Raw genomic sequence first — 17819 nt, 5'->3', positions numbered from 1 at the left:
GTTTGTAAATAACCTTATTGTTACTCCACTCAGTTTTATATTAAATAAATTCAATCACCAATGGAACTGTAGACCATTAAAGAAAATGACAGAATTCCAAACCAATTTCTCTCTCCATTCTTTTGCAGTTAACATCTTCAAAACTAATACGTCGATATTGCATTTAATTAAAAAAAAAATAATAATAATTATCGCAGAAAGAAGCTCTGCCGTAGAAACAGCCAATTTTCACAAACATTCGCGACAAATTTACTGTCATAAATCAGTGAAACTTATGACAAAAGTGCGTGTACTTCTTGGTGCATCTTTCAGTCACCTTAGTGAACATCCCCTTCTTTGTAATATAACTAAAATAAGTTATTTACGTATTTTATAACATACAGGGCTTTCATCCCAAAACTTCCCAGTCTCTATGACTAATTAAATTGAATTCAATTTAAACAAAAAACACATCATTTTAGATATTGAGGGGGAAGTCTGAAACAAGGCTTAATTGCATTTTAGATTTCACCCCCACCACTCAGCCACCCCCACTTTGAAATTTCAAATGGCACCCCTATATTTTTATACTTAAATATGGAAGAGTATTCAATTGTTTATACACCTCATTTGTTTTCGCATCTTTTGTTTTCTGTCGTCGCCTGGTAACCTGGATTGTTGCAACTACAACGTCATTGTCAGAAGGCAGTAATAGTTGACGCTCCGTGCACTGCCCCGCCTCTCACTGTATGCCCTGGGAGCTGAATGCTTCCAGTGGGCAGGGCTAGTCTAAAGGCTGGTTCATAATAAACCGGGAACGGAAACGAGAACGAGAACGGAAATATTGTTAAACTAGATGTATTTAAATGTGAGCATTCACAATTAACTATTGTGAATGCTCACATTTAAATACATCTATTTTAACATTTTTTTTCGTTCTAGTTCTCGTTGTCGTTTCCGTTCCAGGTTTATTGTGAATCAGCCTTAAGGCGTCATGCCTGGACTCGCGTTATAGAATGCGCGCTGATTCTACTCTTGAGGAAAGAATTTTCTTTTGAAATTTCGGCCAGTGTATGGTATCGGTACCCACCTAGCATCGTGATAAATTTGGGTAACTACAATAGGTAGCGAAATCCGGTTACGAAAACCAGCTCTAACGGCTGGGGAAGATCATCGTGCTAACCACACGATAACACCGTTCTAGTTGAATGAGAGAGTTCACCTCTGCTGAGGCATATGGACGTGAGGCCAGCAGCCGGGTGGTCGGTCTTGGGCCTTCATGGGCTGTTACGCTACGGATTATTATATGTAATGATAGAACATAATCCGGCAACGGCGTACGTAAAAGCTAAAGCGAGCAACTTTAACATTACATGGAAGCTAGGGTCATGCAATCTATTCGAATTCCGCTAGACCATTGATTTTTAACAACTGTCAATATTATGTCCTGTATGGGCTTCAGTGAAGCCTGGCGTTATATGATTACTCGTCATTTCTTCGTCTACTATCGGGTTGAAAAATAAATAAATAAGTAAATAGATAAATGAATAAATAAATGAATGAATAAATGACTAAATAAATAGATAGATAGATAGATAGATAGATAGATAGATAGATAGATAGATAGATAGATAGATAGATAGATAGATAGATAGATAGAAAGATAGATAGATAGATAGATAGATAGATAGATAGATAGATAGATAGATAGATAGATAGATAGATAGATAGATAGATAGATAGATAGATAGATAGATAGATAGATAGATAGATAGATAGATAGGTAGGTAGGTAGGTAGGTAGGTAGGTAGGTAGGTAGGTAGGTAGGTAGGTAGGTAGACAGACAGACAGACAGACAGACAGACAGACAGACAGACAGACAGACAGACAGACAGACAGACAGACAGACAGACAGACAGACAGACAGACAGATAGATAGATAGATAGATAGATAGATAGATAGATAGATAGATAGATAGATAGATAGATAGATAGATAGATAGTACCGATGATAAAAAAGAGAATGTGTTCAGGGTAAAATCGCGACAAAATGATTTTTCATACATACGTAAGTAAACTGGCGTTCAAAGATAAATAACCCAGACATTTCTGATCGTGTAAGCGAATTTTCTAACCACGGGATAAGTCAGAACCAAAGATATATAAAAAATAGACTAATTCCCAATAGGTGGCACCATTATTGGGGCGGTTAAAATTGTCGGGGAAAATGTTATGTAGATTAAGCATATATTAGACTATTATTGTTATAATTAACACTAATAGCTGTTTCCAGTTAAACTCAGTGTTGTTTTACAATCAGTAGAGAGGGATGGAATATTGAATTTTATAATGCGGATATATTTATGTACGATTAGCTACACTGACTATTATCTTTGCCATCTATTCATAGAAGTAATAACTAAAGAAGCTACACCGATCACTATCGATTAGTAGGGTTCAGATAACTTTGAACGACAGTGTACATAGGCCTACATTACGTAGACAGACGGCATCATTTTAAATTATTTGAACTGGAGGACAGAATGCACGTAGTTGGATAAAGAATAATGTTCTTATTGTTTAACAACAATCTTAGAGAGAAATTAATCTTAATCTAAAAGTAATCTGCGGAAAGTCTAAAATTCCACATTCAGTATTCCCAACCTAACACACATAACAATTTCCCTCTACTTACCGCTTAAATGACATACTGATTTTACTGCTTTAGGCTTTTAACATATTATTTTTAGAGACGTTCAATATAGTAATAATTATAAATTGGAAACTTACCACTGCAATTTCACCTAAATTGCACTGTTAACTATTGTTTTTAAATATTTGCAAAAATTAAGTAAACTCTACAACTCCACTAAAGTTACTGCATTCGTGATGCAAGTAACATTAAGGAAGCCGTGAAAAAATCAACAAAATTCCAGACTCATCATAGACTAGGGGGAAAAAAGACAGACGTATATCACGGCCTGCTGGAGTATAGTAAACACAGAAAACATTTTAAAGCATCAATGTTGAAGATAGATATTTTTGTTTTTCAAATTTGCCGTCATTGAACAGAAACCAAGATGGAGATTTTATTGCAACTAATTAGGAATTCCTCTTTCAGGTATGTAATAAACGATCTTCGCACAAAAGTAATATGCGTTACAAAAGCGGTATGTTGACGTTTTCATGCTCGAGGAAAAGACTGAAAAAGCGAAACGTAGTTGAGCTTTTTTAATTTCCGAGAACATGAAAACAAACATACCGCTCGTGTATCGTACATTATTTTGTGCGAAGATCGTTTATTACATACCTGAAAGAGGAATTTCTAATTAGTTGCAATGAAATCTCCATCTTGGTTTCTGTTTAATGACGGCAACTTTGGAATACTAAAATATCTATCTTCAACATTGTTGCTATAAAATGTTTTCTGCGTTTACTATACTCCAGTAGGCCGTGATATACGTCTGTCTTTTTTTTCCCCCAGTCTATAAATGCGAACTTAAAACAAACGGTAAGGTTATGTAATGATTTATTTTTCATTTTAATATTTTAACAATATTATTTATATAACATATTGCAGTAATAACATCGGCATCTGGAATCTTGTTGATTTTTTCACGGCTTCCTTAATGTTACTTACATCAGGAATGCAATAACTTTTGTTGAGTAGTAGACTTTACTTAATTTTTGCAAATATTTAAAAACAATAATTAACATTGCAATTTAGGTGAAATTGCAGTGGTAAGTTTCGAATTTATAATTATTACTATGTTAAACGTCTCTAAAAATAATATGTTAAAAGCCTAAAATAGTAAAATGAATGTGGCGTTTAAGCGGTAAGAAGAGGGAAATTGTTATGTGTGTTACGTTGGGAATACTGAATGTGGTATTTCACACTTACCGCGTATTGGTTTTGTGCGGAAAGCAAGCAAATACGCACGATCTCGCACAAAATAATGTACGATACACGAGCGGTATGTTTTCTTTCAATTCTCGGAAATTAAAAAAGCTCAACTACGTTTCGCTTTTTCAAACTTTTCCTCGAACATGAAAACTTCAACATACCGCTATTGTAACGCATATTACTATTATCAATCGTTTACAAAGTATGATCATAGCCCGAGAAGTATCAGAACATTCCACTGGATCCATTGCGTTCTGCTGTATACAGTGTAGACCCCAACATTGAAAAGACGGAACATTTCACACGTTAAACTGCAGAAACAAAAGAGCGACGTTTTATGACAATGAATGAGCGCAATTTCCGTCCTACATGACAAGCGTCCCTGTAGTGACGATAGTGACAATTTGCAGCACGACACTGCTTCACACCTCACGGAAATCAGGTCCTCGAGATCGCTGCCCAGATTCTGATGCTAACTAAACTGATGAAACTGGGTCGACTTGATTTTCTTTTGTTCGCCCCTTTGTTGAGGTGCAAGAGAAAAAAGAATATCGTTCCGCTCAGATTCCCTGTCGCATGTAAAATACTAGAACGCGTCCTATTTCTATAAATGTTGGTGCGTAGGCACTCTATTTAGGTCTAAAAATATTGAAAAAGAATGCCATTAAATTACGCATACTTGTTTGTTATATATTACATATCACGTAGGAACGCAACCATGAATTTAATGTTTATCAAATTAATTATGAGCACATTCTTGCATTCTCCCGGAGGATCTAGAACGCATAGGCTAATAAACCCTTCACTTTTGTACTTCTACAGCTTTCGCCCCAATTTTTTTATTTAACGACGCTGTATCAACTACTGGGTTATTTAGCGTCGATGGAATTGGTGATAGCGAGATGGTATTTGGCGTGATGAAGCCAGGAACCGCCATAGTTTACCTGAAATTCGCCTTAGGGTTGAGGAAAACCTCGAAAAAACCCAACCCAAGCGGGAATCGAACCCAAGCCGGAGCGCAACTCCGGATCAGCAGAAAAACGTGCTATCGCTTGAGCTACGCCGGTGGCTGTCCGAAAATCTCAACTAAACGTTTACTGATGCAAAACCTTCTCTAATAACCGGCTTGAAGAACTGCGAATAAACCAACCTTTGATTGGAATTTTATCTTACACTCGTAATATTCTTCAAGATATACAAAATGCATATCAAATCGGTTGGACGTCAACGATTCCTGAAAAGTTTAGGATGAGGTATGAAAATACATGTAGGCTACTAATTTCATAAAATGGCTTTACTGCTTCAATTATTTCGATAATTGTTTTGAAGAACACCATTTACTCTGATATGAGTGAATAAACATGCCTATTCGGTGAAGGGACAGTGTGGTACACGCGCATTTAGGCTAAATGCCTTTTTTAAATTGAGTGCATGTATGAAAGACCTATTAGAGACAAACACGTTTCCACACATTTGGAGACGATAGGCTCAATTTTTATTTTGACTTTTTTGAATATTTTAGCTCCCGTTGTCTATTTTAAGGCAAGGTTAAATGCCTTTTTTACGTCGTTATTGTACATTTTCTATATTTTAATGCATTTAAAATAAACCGCACATAAATTATATCAAAAAACAAAAAAGAACGGTTGTACAAATTAAAAATGTATATTCACCTCACACAAATATTTGCTGGGAATCTTATTCTCCAGCAATACATATGTTTCCTAGAAGTCGTATGCTTTTCTCTCCTACCGATTCCATCTTTTATGTCACTTATCAAAGATGTTTGAACAGAACAACCCTCAGTGTTCAGGTCATTTCGGCGTTTACCAGCGAAAGAAAGTGGATGAGGAAAGTATTTAAAGCAAGTCTCCAGGTCCCGTTACTGTTGTCGCTTGCACGCACAAGTCACGCGTACTTTGAAGTCTCTAATCCCTTCTCACACCCCTCTTTTTGAGACTATACACAGTCGGTTTTTCCCGATCTCTGAAAGAAAGTAGAGACAGTCCTTCTCAAATAAGTTGTTTTAAGTTTGCTCCAATTACTTCAGTAGAAGTAGAAAGATCTTTTTCCACCATGAAAAACGTTCTCTCTGACAGGCGACTCACTATGACAGTTGACAACTTAAAAAAGCATCGTGTTGTGACATGTAAGCAAGGAAAGTGAGTACCGTATGGGATAATTTATTAAGTATTTGTCTACTTTTTGTTTGTTTCCATGAATAATAAATGCCTATTTCACTCCCTATTTTTACTATTTTAGTGCCTATATGCCTGCCTATTTTAACCAAAATAAGTGCATAATCATCCGGGCTCTAATGATCACATTTCAGGTATTGTACAGTGCGCCAGGGAAGTCTCTCCGCACTGGAGACAGGGAATAGCAACTGCAATTATGTCGGCAGTAGCTGGAACTTACGCTAGGAACAAAACGTAACTGTGTACTCACCACAATCATAACAGATGCTGGAAGTTTTTTCCTCGTTCTTGAAGGCAGAGTTCGACTCTTTTACACTAATTTGCAAACACTTTCACTCATTTTTCTTGCGTAATCGACTGCACATAATTACATTCGGCTTAAGTTCATTGATTGTTTTAGGATTATTACTAGCCTATATACCGCAGATTTTGCCACATCCCAATGGGTAATTTTTTCGTAATCACTTTCTTTTAATTCATGAACCACTGTAATTTTATAGGGGTACAATTGAAGTTCGCTTCTTACAGCCTTATGTGCTGTTCACTTAGAGATTCCGGCCTCTTGTGCTAATTTGCGCGTTGATTTCGTAGGATTCCGCAACATTATATCCAAGATTTCATGAAGTTTTTTTTTTTTGTCGTTAAAAGACCGTTTTTCTAAACTTGCTAAGTGAAAAATTTGCAAAATTGAGATTTTGATGGATACGTTAACATAAGGCAGGCTTCTACACGATGTTAAACGCATCTTAGTAAAATTGTATTATTTCTCTTCATTGTAGTGTGTCAAAGTGTGATCGTTGCACCTATAACCTACTTGTCTCCATTCAGTTTTTTTTCTCCTGTAAAAATTAGTTTTTTCAGTTTGCAAGTTTTGCAAAAACGGTCCTATTTATTGTAGGCCTGCTACTTCTTGGTGCATCGAGAACTGACCCAGTTCTACGGAGTTTATTGATCAAATCAATTGTGACGGTGTCGTGTATGGTTTCTGGGGTAGCTCAGTCGGTAGAGCATTCGTGTACTAAGCGAAGGGTCCCGGGAGCGATACTCGGCCCCGCAACAATTTTTCCCTTGAAATTATTCACTCTGAATAATATATTTATGGAAAAAAAGTCATACTACCTCCGTTCCAAAATATGGTATAGTAACAAACAGGAGTCGAACGCAGTAGAGAATCGTTGCGTAAGCCATCCGACATAAGTTATATACAATATAATAATAATAATAATAATAATAATAATAATAATAATAATAATAATAATAATAATAATAAAATAATAATAATAATGATAATAATAATAATAATAATGATTTATTTTAGCTGGCAGAGTTAAGGCGTAAGGCCTTCTCTTCCACTCAACCAGCAAAAAAGTATACATACATATGAACTTACAAAGAATTCAACAATTTGATTTAGATAAGAGTTACATATATATATATATATATATATATATATATATATATATATATATATGAGAGTTATTTACGAATTAAACAACAAAATACTATTAACTATTAATTAAACACTGAAATACAAACTATGTAGCAGAAGCTAAACTACATAGAATGTTAATATATTTCAAATAATGTTATATAATAGAAAGAGATTATTATGAGACAATTTTGAAAATACAGCACCATCAGGATGCATGTCTAAAGGAAGGAGTAACAATGTCGTCAGTGATAGTTTAAGTCAGTATGATTGGAGTGAAATGCTAAGAAGGTTATCTTTTAAGCTCTTTTTAAAAGTGTTTATTGTCTTGCAGCCCCTAATACTTTGTGACAGGGAATTACATTGTCGCGAGGTGGATACTGTAAAAGATGATGAATAACGAGATGTTCTATGGAGAGGTATAGTTAACGCGCCACAGATAAGTGATCTCGTATTTACGTCGTGGTTAGGATATAGATAAGAGAAACGAGACGAAAGGTAATTTGGTGTTGAAGTGTGCAGAATTCGAAAGAGTAAAGACAAAGAGTGTAAAGTTCTACGTCGGAGCCAAGAAAGACTTGCGAAGGACGGTGATATGTGATCATATCGTCGGATGTTGCACACATATCTGACACACATATTCTGAACTCGCTGTAACTTGACTGACAGTTCAGAACTTAGGTTACTTAACAAAACGTCACAATAATCGAAATGCGGCATTACTCGGGTTTGTACTAGGGTAAGTTTTAGTTGCTGGGGCAAGAAGTTTCTTAAGCGTTTCTTAGTGTCACAAGTAAAAAATAACATAACTGGTGTCCACACGACGCTTACCTTGGAAACCTGCTCCGTTAGCCTGAAGGACGGTTCTTCATGGAACTATGCCATTGACCCCATCGGTTTAACAATAATTTCATGGACCTGAAAAAAAATACTGTGAATTAAAAAATCGAAATATGAAATTATTAAAATTATAGTAGTAATTTAACGTGCTGCAAAATTACTCTTCTGGATGTGCTAGTGAAGCAGTTTTGTAGAAGCCTGCAGCAGCTTATTTGGTTAATAACCTCTGCATTTACATGCCTTTATTTATTTCTTACACGGGAAGGGTTTCGGCTCGAACAGGAATTTTTGGTTAAAAATTTGTACAGAGACTTATCTCACTATGGTGATGAAGACCGTAAAAACATTCATTTGTGTAACTCTCCGTTTGCTTGGTAATGGTCAATACACTTCTTTAAAAATGTGCATGAGGAATCTTCAGAATCACACTCCATTGTTACAAAATAAAATGCCACCTGAATTACATTTTTGAAGTCCGAGACTTGTTCAGGATTCACGTAACCAGCTGACTGCCAGGAATATTGAAGCATAGGGCGGTATACTGGAGCTGACAACTGGTTATGAATAACAGAGTGCATTTTCATTGTAAACACTCGATTTCCCAAGTTAAGTTCTGGATTCTAAGCAAGAGTCCTTATGCAATCTCTTATCCTCCGAGCATGTATTTTGTATTGTCTAAGGAAATAGATAACCAGAGGCTGGATATATTTAGTTTTTTTTTAGGTGGAATGATCATACATTCCGTGTCCTAGCCTTGGAATGATTCATTCGTCTCCTTGTGCGCATTCAATGACTCACACAACAGTGTACATTTTTGATTAGCTGCAATATTTTCGGACAGAACGTTGGAGAAAAATGTTCTTAAATGGGCTTTAGACATTTTACCAGTCGCACTAGCTTCTAGACTAGATTACTAGGCTTACGGGTAAGGTGTCCCATTCCCTTAACTTGTGCAGTGCTCTCCCCACCCCTCAACTTGTACAGTGCTCTAACAGACAAAACATTCATTACACAAACGAATGCTTTTGGGAGCTTTACAGAGATGTAAAGATAGGCCGGTATACAAATTTTGGATACGAAATTCCTGTTCGAGCCCAAACCTTCCCTTGTTAGACAGTACTTGTCAAGACATTTAAGCAAGGTTTTCTTCCTGTTCTTCCATTGCGTCGTATTGGCTTAAATTCCATTGCTCTTAAATATTCAGAATTGCTAAGTATTTAGATTTATACACATAACTATTTATACAAAGTGAACCGTAAGTAATACTAATTTCAGGGGGTTATTCTTTGAATACTTGGTATGTACTATAAGCAGTAACATGAGCTGCAGCCAGGAAGACAAAAAGAAGATAGCAATGGCAAAGGAAGCTTTTAATAGAAAAAGGAGACTCTTCTGCGGATTTCTGGAAAAATAACTAAGGAAGAGACTAGTGAAGTGCTTTGTGTGGAGCGTGGAATTATATTGGGCAGAAACATGGACATTACGACGAAATGAAGAGAAACGAATAGAAGCATTTCAAATGTGGATATGGAGAGGAATGGAGCGTGTGAATTGGACAGACAAAATAAGAAATGAAGCTGTGTTGGAAATAGTGTGTGAAGAAAGAATGATGCTGAAACTGATCAGAAAGAGAAAAATGAATTGGTTAGGTCACTGGCTGAGAAGAAACTGCCTACTGAAGGATGTACTGGAAGGAATGGTGAGCGGGAGAAGAGTTCGGGGCAGAAGAAGATATCGGATGATAGACGACATTAAGACACGTGGATCATATTCGGAGACTAAGAGGAAAGCAGAAAATAGGAAAGATTGGAGAATGCTGGGTTTCCAGTGAAAGACCTGCCCATGTACAGAATACTTCTGTATGTATGTATTCTTTGAGATAGTACTTTAAACAAAAAAAATAATAATACAATATTTTGCTCGGTTTGGCTTCCTTTTCCTTGTTTTATATGAAACACTTCATAGAGTGTTATGGGAAAGTCATTCATTAAATTCCCAATATGTTCAGCCAGTTTGAGAGAGCAGTGTATTATGGTAATAAATGGTTGAAGGAATTTTAGTTTTCTCCTTCAAATGTGCAGAAATTTGATACGAACAAATGTAACTTTTTGTTCTCCAAATTAATTGTTCAATGTTACATTTCAGCCGTTTAGAACAAAAGTAGTGTAAGTCAAAATTGGGTAATGAGGTTTAAAGTAAAAATTCTGTAAAATACAGCGCAAAGTAGCAATTAATATGGCCTTCTTGCTATCCACTGACTACTAATAGTTTAAATAAATTTAATATTAATTGCTACTTTGCGCTGTATTTTACAGAATGTTTACTTTAACCCTCATTACCCAATTTTGGCTTACACCACTTCTGCTCTGAACGGCTCATTTGTTGGAATCAAATTTCTGGAAATTTGAAGGACAAAACTAAAATTATTTCAATCATTTATTATTATAATAAGTGCTCTCTTAAATTGACTGAACATATTGAGAATTCAATGACTGACTTTTCCAAAACACGCTATGAAGTGTTTCATATAAAATAATTTTTATCTCGAAAAGGAAGCAAAAACGAGCAAAATTATATTAAACTTTTTTTGTTCGAAATATCTCAAAGAATAACTTCCTGAAATTAATAACATTACTTACGATTCACTCTGTATATCTATTTATAAGTGATTAGTTTTGGAGCCTATTTCTATCCTCACATTTATTTATTTTTCTTTTTTTGTTACCTGTAACTGCCACCGGGTGAACAATGATTCATTTATTCGATTTCAATATTTATTCTAGCTCAATTAATTGCAAACAATAATCTCTGACAGTTTCCGTTGCAGTGGCAATGCTCAAAGGTAAAATCATACTATACAGTCACGAAGCTTGAGTTTATAGGGTACCAGGAACAATAGATTGTGCAGATACTATTTCGCATTGTCTGTAATGAGGCGATAGTAGCGATCCTAGTGGTTAGCAACTATCTATGGATGCATATTTACTACGTATTGAGCTTCGTGACTGTAGGCCTATATACTAGACTGTGCTACAAGAGTAAGACTACAAGTTGCACACGGCTTTTATGTGTAATTCCATTTATTAAATTGGTCACTCTTGCATCAGAACACCGTAATAATTCCCTTCGTGTTGCGCTTCATATACCACGGTACATTATTTTTAGCTGCAAAGATATACAGCGTTAAGAATCAGCGGTACTTCATATGGTTAAGGAAGCTCAAATGCTTGTCCATTAGTGGTTTCTGTTCCACAGAGAGTGGAATACCAGATGCAACGATTTTACGATAGTAACAGTACACGCCAAAAACAACACGCAATTAGAGGAACAGCAATTTCAAAGTCACGATACTCCGGTCACAGACTTCGATTTAACATTTACTGAGGAAGGGTTTCACATATGTATGTTTCATAGTCGCAACTGAAATTTTTTAAACACTTCAAGGAATAAAAATCGAGATAATATATTAATTGCTCAACAGTAGGTCTAGAATAATTGTAAGTTTGTTTGAAAGGAAGGGTGGTAATTTATGCAGGGTCGAATGTTTATGTCGAGCTCTCCTACTATTGAAATATACACGACGTATGGAAAGCTGGTTCTATCTTCTTTACTTCTCGAAAAAATCTCGAAAAATCGAAGGAGAATTGGGAGGAAAATTTAAAAGGTACGCAAAACGCGTCCTTGCAAGGGGTCGGGGGCTGTACAAAACTAAATATGTGAGCTCCAAGCCTGTTGGCCACTAGTCTCACTCCGGGTTACGCTGCTCCCCTGAGGGAGCTCTAGAAAATTTTGAAGGGGAAGCCGAAATTGGACGTAACCTCTTAGGTACCACATACGCGGGGGGGGGGACTGACTTTGATCAATTGATCACGGAACGGGGCGAGGAGGAGTTGGCTGGTGTTTGCCGTTAGAATAGCAAGACGCCGTCATCTGTTATTCGATGACAAAGCACGTGAAGGCCGTCGGAAGAAGCGCCGTGAAATCTAATCTGCAATTTGAGAGTTCCCTGTCCTTTCAATTTGCGACTTATTGAGTGACCTCGTATATTTAACTTACTTACTTACTGGCTTTTAAGGAACCCGGAGGTTCATTGCCGCCCTCACATAAGCTCGCCATTGGTCCCTATCCTGAGCAAGATTAATCCATTCTCTATCATCATATCCCACCTCCCTCAAATCCATTTTAATATTATCTTCCCATCTACGTCTCGGCCTCCCCAAAGGTCTTTTTCCCTCCGGTCTCCCAACTAACACTCTATATGCTTTTCTGGATTCGCCCATACGTGCTACATGCCCTGCCCATCTCAAACGTCTGGATTTAATGTTCCTAATTATGTCAGGTGAAGAATACAATGCGTGCAGTTCTGTGTTGTGTAACTTTCTCTATTCTCCTGTAACTTCATCCCTTTTAGCCCCAAATATTTTTCTAAGCACCTTATTCTCAAACACCCTTAACCTATGTTCCTCTCTCAAAGTGAGAGTCCAAGTTTCACAACCATAAAGAACAACCGGTAATATAACTGTTTTATAAATTCTAACTTTCAGATTTTTTGACAGCAGACTGGATGATAAAAGCTTCTGAACCGAATAATAACAGGCATTTCCCATATTTATTCTGTGTTTAATTTCCTCCCGAGTATCATTTATATTTGTTACTGTTGCTCCAAGATATTTGAACCTTCTTCTTTAGGTGCAAAAATGTACCACATAGAACATAGTATTTTCACATACACAGTGTTACAAAAGTCACTGTGCACTGAATGTAGGTCTAGTAATTATTGTAATAATGCAATAATTCAGAAACGTCTCTGGTGGACGGGCAAAAGAGCTTAAGTAACTGTATGCAAAATTTACAAGAGGAATTTTCAAAGATTTAAACAACTGCTGTAAATCCGAAAAATGACATGTTTCGGTTATTTCATGATTTTCTTTATTGTTGACGTCACTGGTTTTAGGTTCTCTTTTAGGAAACGGGTTTAATGAAAGAAATCTTATATCACAAAAGTAATGATTTAAACCCTTTCGCCCGCCCACCGGAGACTTTGAACTGGATTTCAATGAAATGGAATTTGATATGCCACATAGCAGTGTTTTGTCTGTTAACTGTCATGCATGTCTGGACGTTGCGGACGCCATTTCCAATACATTTTGTAGAAACTAGTTTTGCATGGTGAGTTTAATACACAGTGACTTTTCGGACACTAGCTTATGTATAATTATTTATTCGGAGTAAGATTATTTTACTCTCTCTCTCTTCTTCAGTTGCAGTATTATAATAAAAAGTGAGATTATAAATCATTATTCCCACTTGTAGGCCTCGTTTTCACTCTTAAGCGTGACTCACAAGTTATCATTTGACATCACACGAGAACCCTATTGGCTGTTACCCATCCGCCTTTGAATTCTGCGTCTACTACAGTCTAATAGGGCACGGCATTTAGTAACAGTTTAAGCTAAGGAATAAAAAGAAAATCAGATTTGTCCGTTGGTAAGCAGTCTTCCTCAATCCACAAAGAAACTGAATTAAAGTACAGTAGGTCATGAATAAAACAAACTGAAACTAAAGAAAATTAAATTTAATTGAGGGATAACATATCAACTGGTAACGTACACGTGTTGCAAATATTGTCTGTTATTTCTTACATATATTTCATGCTAAAGGAAATTACTGAACATGCTTTTTATTGTTTCTTTCATTATAAATTGAAGGACACGTCTATTGTTTTGTTTGAGCTGAATGATGTTTGTTTGTATCGCATCTCTGTATACTCGTTCTTTGAGGATACTCCACAGATATGCGCAGGTTCGAGTCCCGTTTGGGCTGATTACCTGGTTGGGTTTTTCCGAGGTTTTCCCCAACCGTAAGGAAAATGTCAGGTAATCTATGGCGAATCCTCGGCCTCATCTCGCCAAATATCTCGTTATCACTAATACCATCGACGCTAAATAACTTTATATTTGATACAGCGTCGTTAAATAACGAAGTTAAAAAAACAAAGATCAGAAGAGTTTGCAGGAAAGGAGTATATTCTGCGTCTCTGAAAATCAGCTGGCCTTTCTTAGGAGACAAACATTTTTACAAACATATCCATACATGCATAGTCTGTAACTGTTCTTCTCTTTCCACTTCATCCTTTGCGTCGACACAAAACTGAATCAGTTCGCCTGAATTTACTCCCCAAGAGAATACACTTTGACAGTGGAACTTTATGAAATTCCTCTTGATAAAGTTCGCATACTGCTTTTACACTAGCTCTACCACCTCGATCAAGTATGCATGGACGAAAATAATACTCTTTGATAATTTTTTTTCTATAATACTGAGAACCATGTGTTTTACAGCATTTTTTTTTATCGAAAAACGAAATAACAATGATTAAAAACGCTGCCAATAAGTTTTCCTCATTATGCTGCAAAGGCAAAGTAGTCAAATTTCGATATATCCTACTTTTTTTTTGGACCATATTCTAATTTTAATATTTACAGAGTATAGAGAATTACTGATATATTATAAAATTAACATTGTATGTGTTTGGTGGATGAAGAATTTCAGAAAGAGCAAAAAGCAATGAGCTATCGAATCGTAAGAACGTACTGTAAGGATAAGTTCAGTAATCACATAGAAACTGGAAAATTAACTGCGGCACATAAACATATATGTTTAGTGCCTCAAAATCTTAAATCTAGTAATCACATAGAAATTGGAAAATTAATTGCAGCATCTGAACGTATATTTTTAGTGTCTTAAAATCGTAAGTACAATAATCACATAGAAATTTGAAAATTAACTGCGGCACCTGAACGTATATCTTTAGTGTCTTAAAATCATAAGTCCAGTAATCACATAGAAATTAGAAAATTAACTGTAGAACCTGAACGTATATTTTTAGTGTCTTAAAATCATAAGTCCAGTAATCACATAGAAATGAGAAAATTAAGTGTAGAACCTGAACGTGTATTTTTAGTGTCTTAAAATCGTAAGTCCAGTAATCACATATAAATTAGAAAATTAACTGCGGCATCTGAACGTATATTTTTAGTGTCTTAAAATCATAAGTCTAGTAATCACATAGAAATTAGAAAATTAACTGTAGAACCTGAACGTATATTTTTAGTGTCTTAAAATCATAAGTCCAGTAATCACATAGAAATTAGAAAATTAACTGTAGAACCTGAACGTATATTTTTAGTGTCTTAAAATCATAAGTCCAGTAATCACATAGAAATTAGAAAATTAACTGCGGCATCTGAACGTATATTTTTAGTGTCTTAAAATCTTAAGTCCAATAATCACATAGAAATTTGAAAATTAACTGCGGCACCTGAACGTATATTTTTAGTGTCTTAAAATCGTAAGTCCAATAATCACATAAAAATTTGAAAATTAAGTGTAGAACCTGAACGTATATTTTTAGTGTCTTAAAATCGTAAGTCCAGTAATCACATAGAAATTTGAAAATTAACTGTAGAACCTGAACGTATATTTTTAGTGTCTTAAAATCGTAAGTCCAGTAATCACATAGAAATTAGAAAATTAACTGTAGAACCTGAACATATATTTTTAGTGTCTTAAAATCATAAGTCCAGTAATCACATAGAAATTAGAAAATTAACTGCGGCATCTGAACGCATATTTTCAGTGTCTTAAAATCATAAGTCCAGTAATCACATAGAAATTAGAAAATTAACTGTAGAACCTGAACGTATATTTTTAGTGTCTTAAAATCATAAGTCCAGTAATCACATAGAAATTAGAAAATTAACTATAGAACCTGAACGTATATTTTTAGTGTCTTAAAATCATAAGTCCAGTAATCACATAGAAATTAGAAAATTAACTGTAGAACCTGAACGTATAATTTTAGTGTCTTAAAATCATAAGTCCAGTAATCACATAGAAATTAGAAAATTAACTGTAGAACCTGAACGTATATTTTTAGTGTCTTAAAATCATAAGTCCAGTAATTACATAGAAATTAGAAAATTAACTGTAGAACCTGAACGTATATTTTTAGTGTCTTAAAATCATAAGTCCAGTAATCACATAGAAATTAGAAAATTAACTGCGGCATCTGAACGTATATTTTTAGTGTCTTAAAATCAAGTCCACTAATCACATAGAAATTAGAAAATTAACTGCGAGAAACTCTGAATGCCCATGAAAGCACCGAGTGGAAACTGTGACAGTACTAACTAGTGAGGGCTCAGTGACACCCTGACGGCTTAACGAGGAGGAATGGGTGGCTGTGAAAGAGAAAGTAACTTGGCGACACAACTGTGTCATTTTAACACAAGAGTGAATCTTCATCCTTGCTGACCGCGTCTTCAAACTGTGTTACAGTTTTTTCTACACATTATGCTACTCTCGTAGTGCATTCAATTCTGTATTGTGATTCAATCCATAAAATATGTATTAATCTTCTCATTCATGGTTGATTAGTAGTTTTTAATGAAAATTTCATATAAAATATTCAGTTCCTTGAAAAGTCAGAAATATTTATGAGGAAAGTGATCGATTAATGGTTTTACAACGACAGTCCTATATAAAAATTTTCAGGTTTTACAAACTCATATAAAATATTCATTCGGCTCTTCAAAAAATGTATATATTAATGAGAAAATTGTTGTTTATTGGTACTAAAATTAGAATTTCATATTGCCTACTTGGCAAATACCAAACAGTAAGATTATAGCTAATTAATAATTTCACTCACACCCTTTCTTATTCCCGAAAAACACAGCATTATTATGAACATCGATTGATATAGTGGAGGTAAGTAAGAGTATAAAACAGTTTTCAATGATCCTCTAATGGATCGATCTCTATCTATGCCAATTGAAGAGTATGATCCCAAAACACATTAAGTCCATTTTATGAAAGGACTGTGCTAATTTTTATCTACAGTCCACGGACTGAGCGAGTTTTCAAGTGACATGCACAATAACAGAAACTTTTAGACAAGGATTGGCATTGCTTTGGAAGAAAACGAGCTTAAAATATAATATGTGTAAAGATTAATTTTTGGTCCTACAGAATTTATCTGTTATGTTAAAATGTTAAAATATAATTATAAAAGATTCAAATATAATCATATAGGAGTCATTCATTCATTCATGCACTGTTCTGCCCAAGGGCAAGTCTTTCACTGCAAACCAAATCTCCAATCTTTTCTGTTTTCTGCCTTCCTCTTTGTCTCCTCATACGATCCATATATCTTAATGTCAATTATCATATGATATCTTCTTCTACCACGAACTCTTCTCCCGTTCACCATTCTTTCCAGTGCAAACTTCAGTAGACAGTTTCTTGTCAGCCAGTGATCGAGCCAATTCCTTTTCCTCTTTCTGATCAGTTTCAGCATCATTCCTTCTTCACCCACTCTTTCCAACACGGCTTCATTTCTTATTCCGCTATCCAATTTACACACTCCATTCTTCCCCATATCCACATTTCAAATGCTTCTCTTCAC

General features: G+C 35.4%; 1 protein-coding gene across 3 annotated transcripts in view; it reads right to left on the bottom strand.

Moving 5' to 3' along the window:
- Window positions 1-17819, bottom strand: part of LOC138703147 (dehydrogenase/reductase SDR family member 11-like) — a 143469-nt gene that overhangs the window by 43379 nt on the left and 82271 nt on the right. For all 3 annotated transcript variants that reach the window (XM_069830792.1, XM_069830791.1, XM_069830790.1), the window contains one exon: window positions 8342-8428. In XM_069830792.1, coding sequence (XP_069686893.1) covers window positions 8387-8428 — 42 coding nt within the window. In that variant the 3' untranslated portion in view covers window positions 8342-8386. Of the gene's footprint in view, window positions 1-8341; window positions 8429-17819 lie in introns of those variants that run through there.

This window comes from Periplaneta americana, chromosome 7 (genome assembly GCF_040183065.1).
Source record: "Periplaneta americana isolate PAMFEO1 chromosome 7, P.americana_PAMFEO1_priV1, whole genome shotgun sequence".
NCBI classification, from domain to species: domain Eukaryota; kingdom Metazoa; phylum Arthropoda; class Insecta; order Blattodea; family Blattidae; genus Periplaneta; species Periplaneta americana.
The sequence above is the reverse complement of the archived record's forward strand: the minus strand, read 5'-3'. Positions and strand labels throughout refer to the sequence as shown.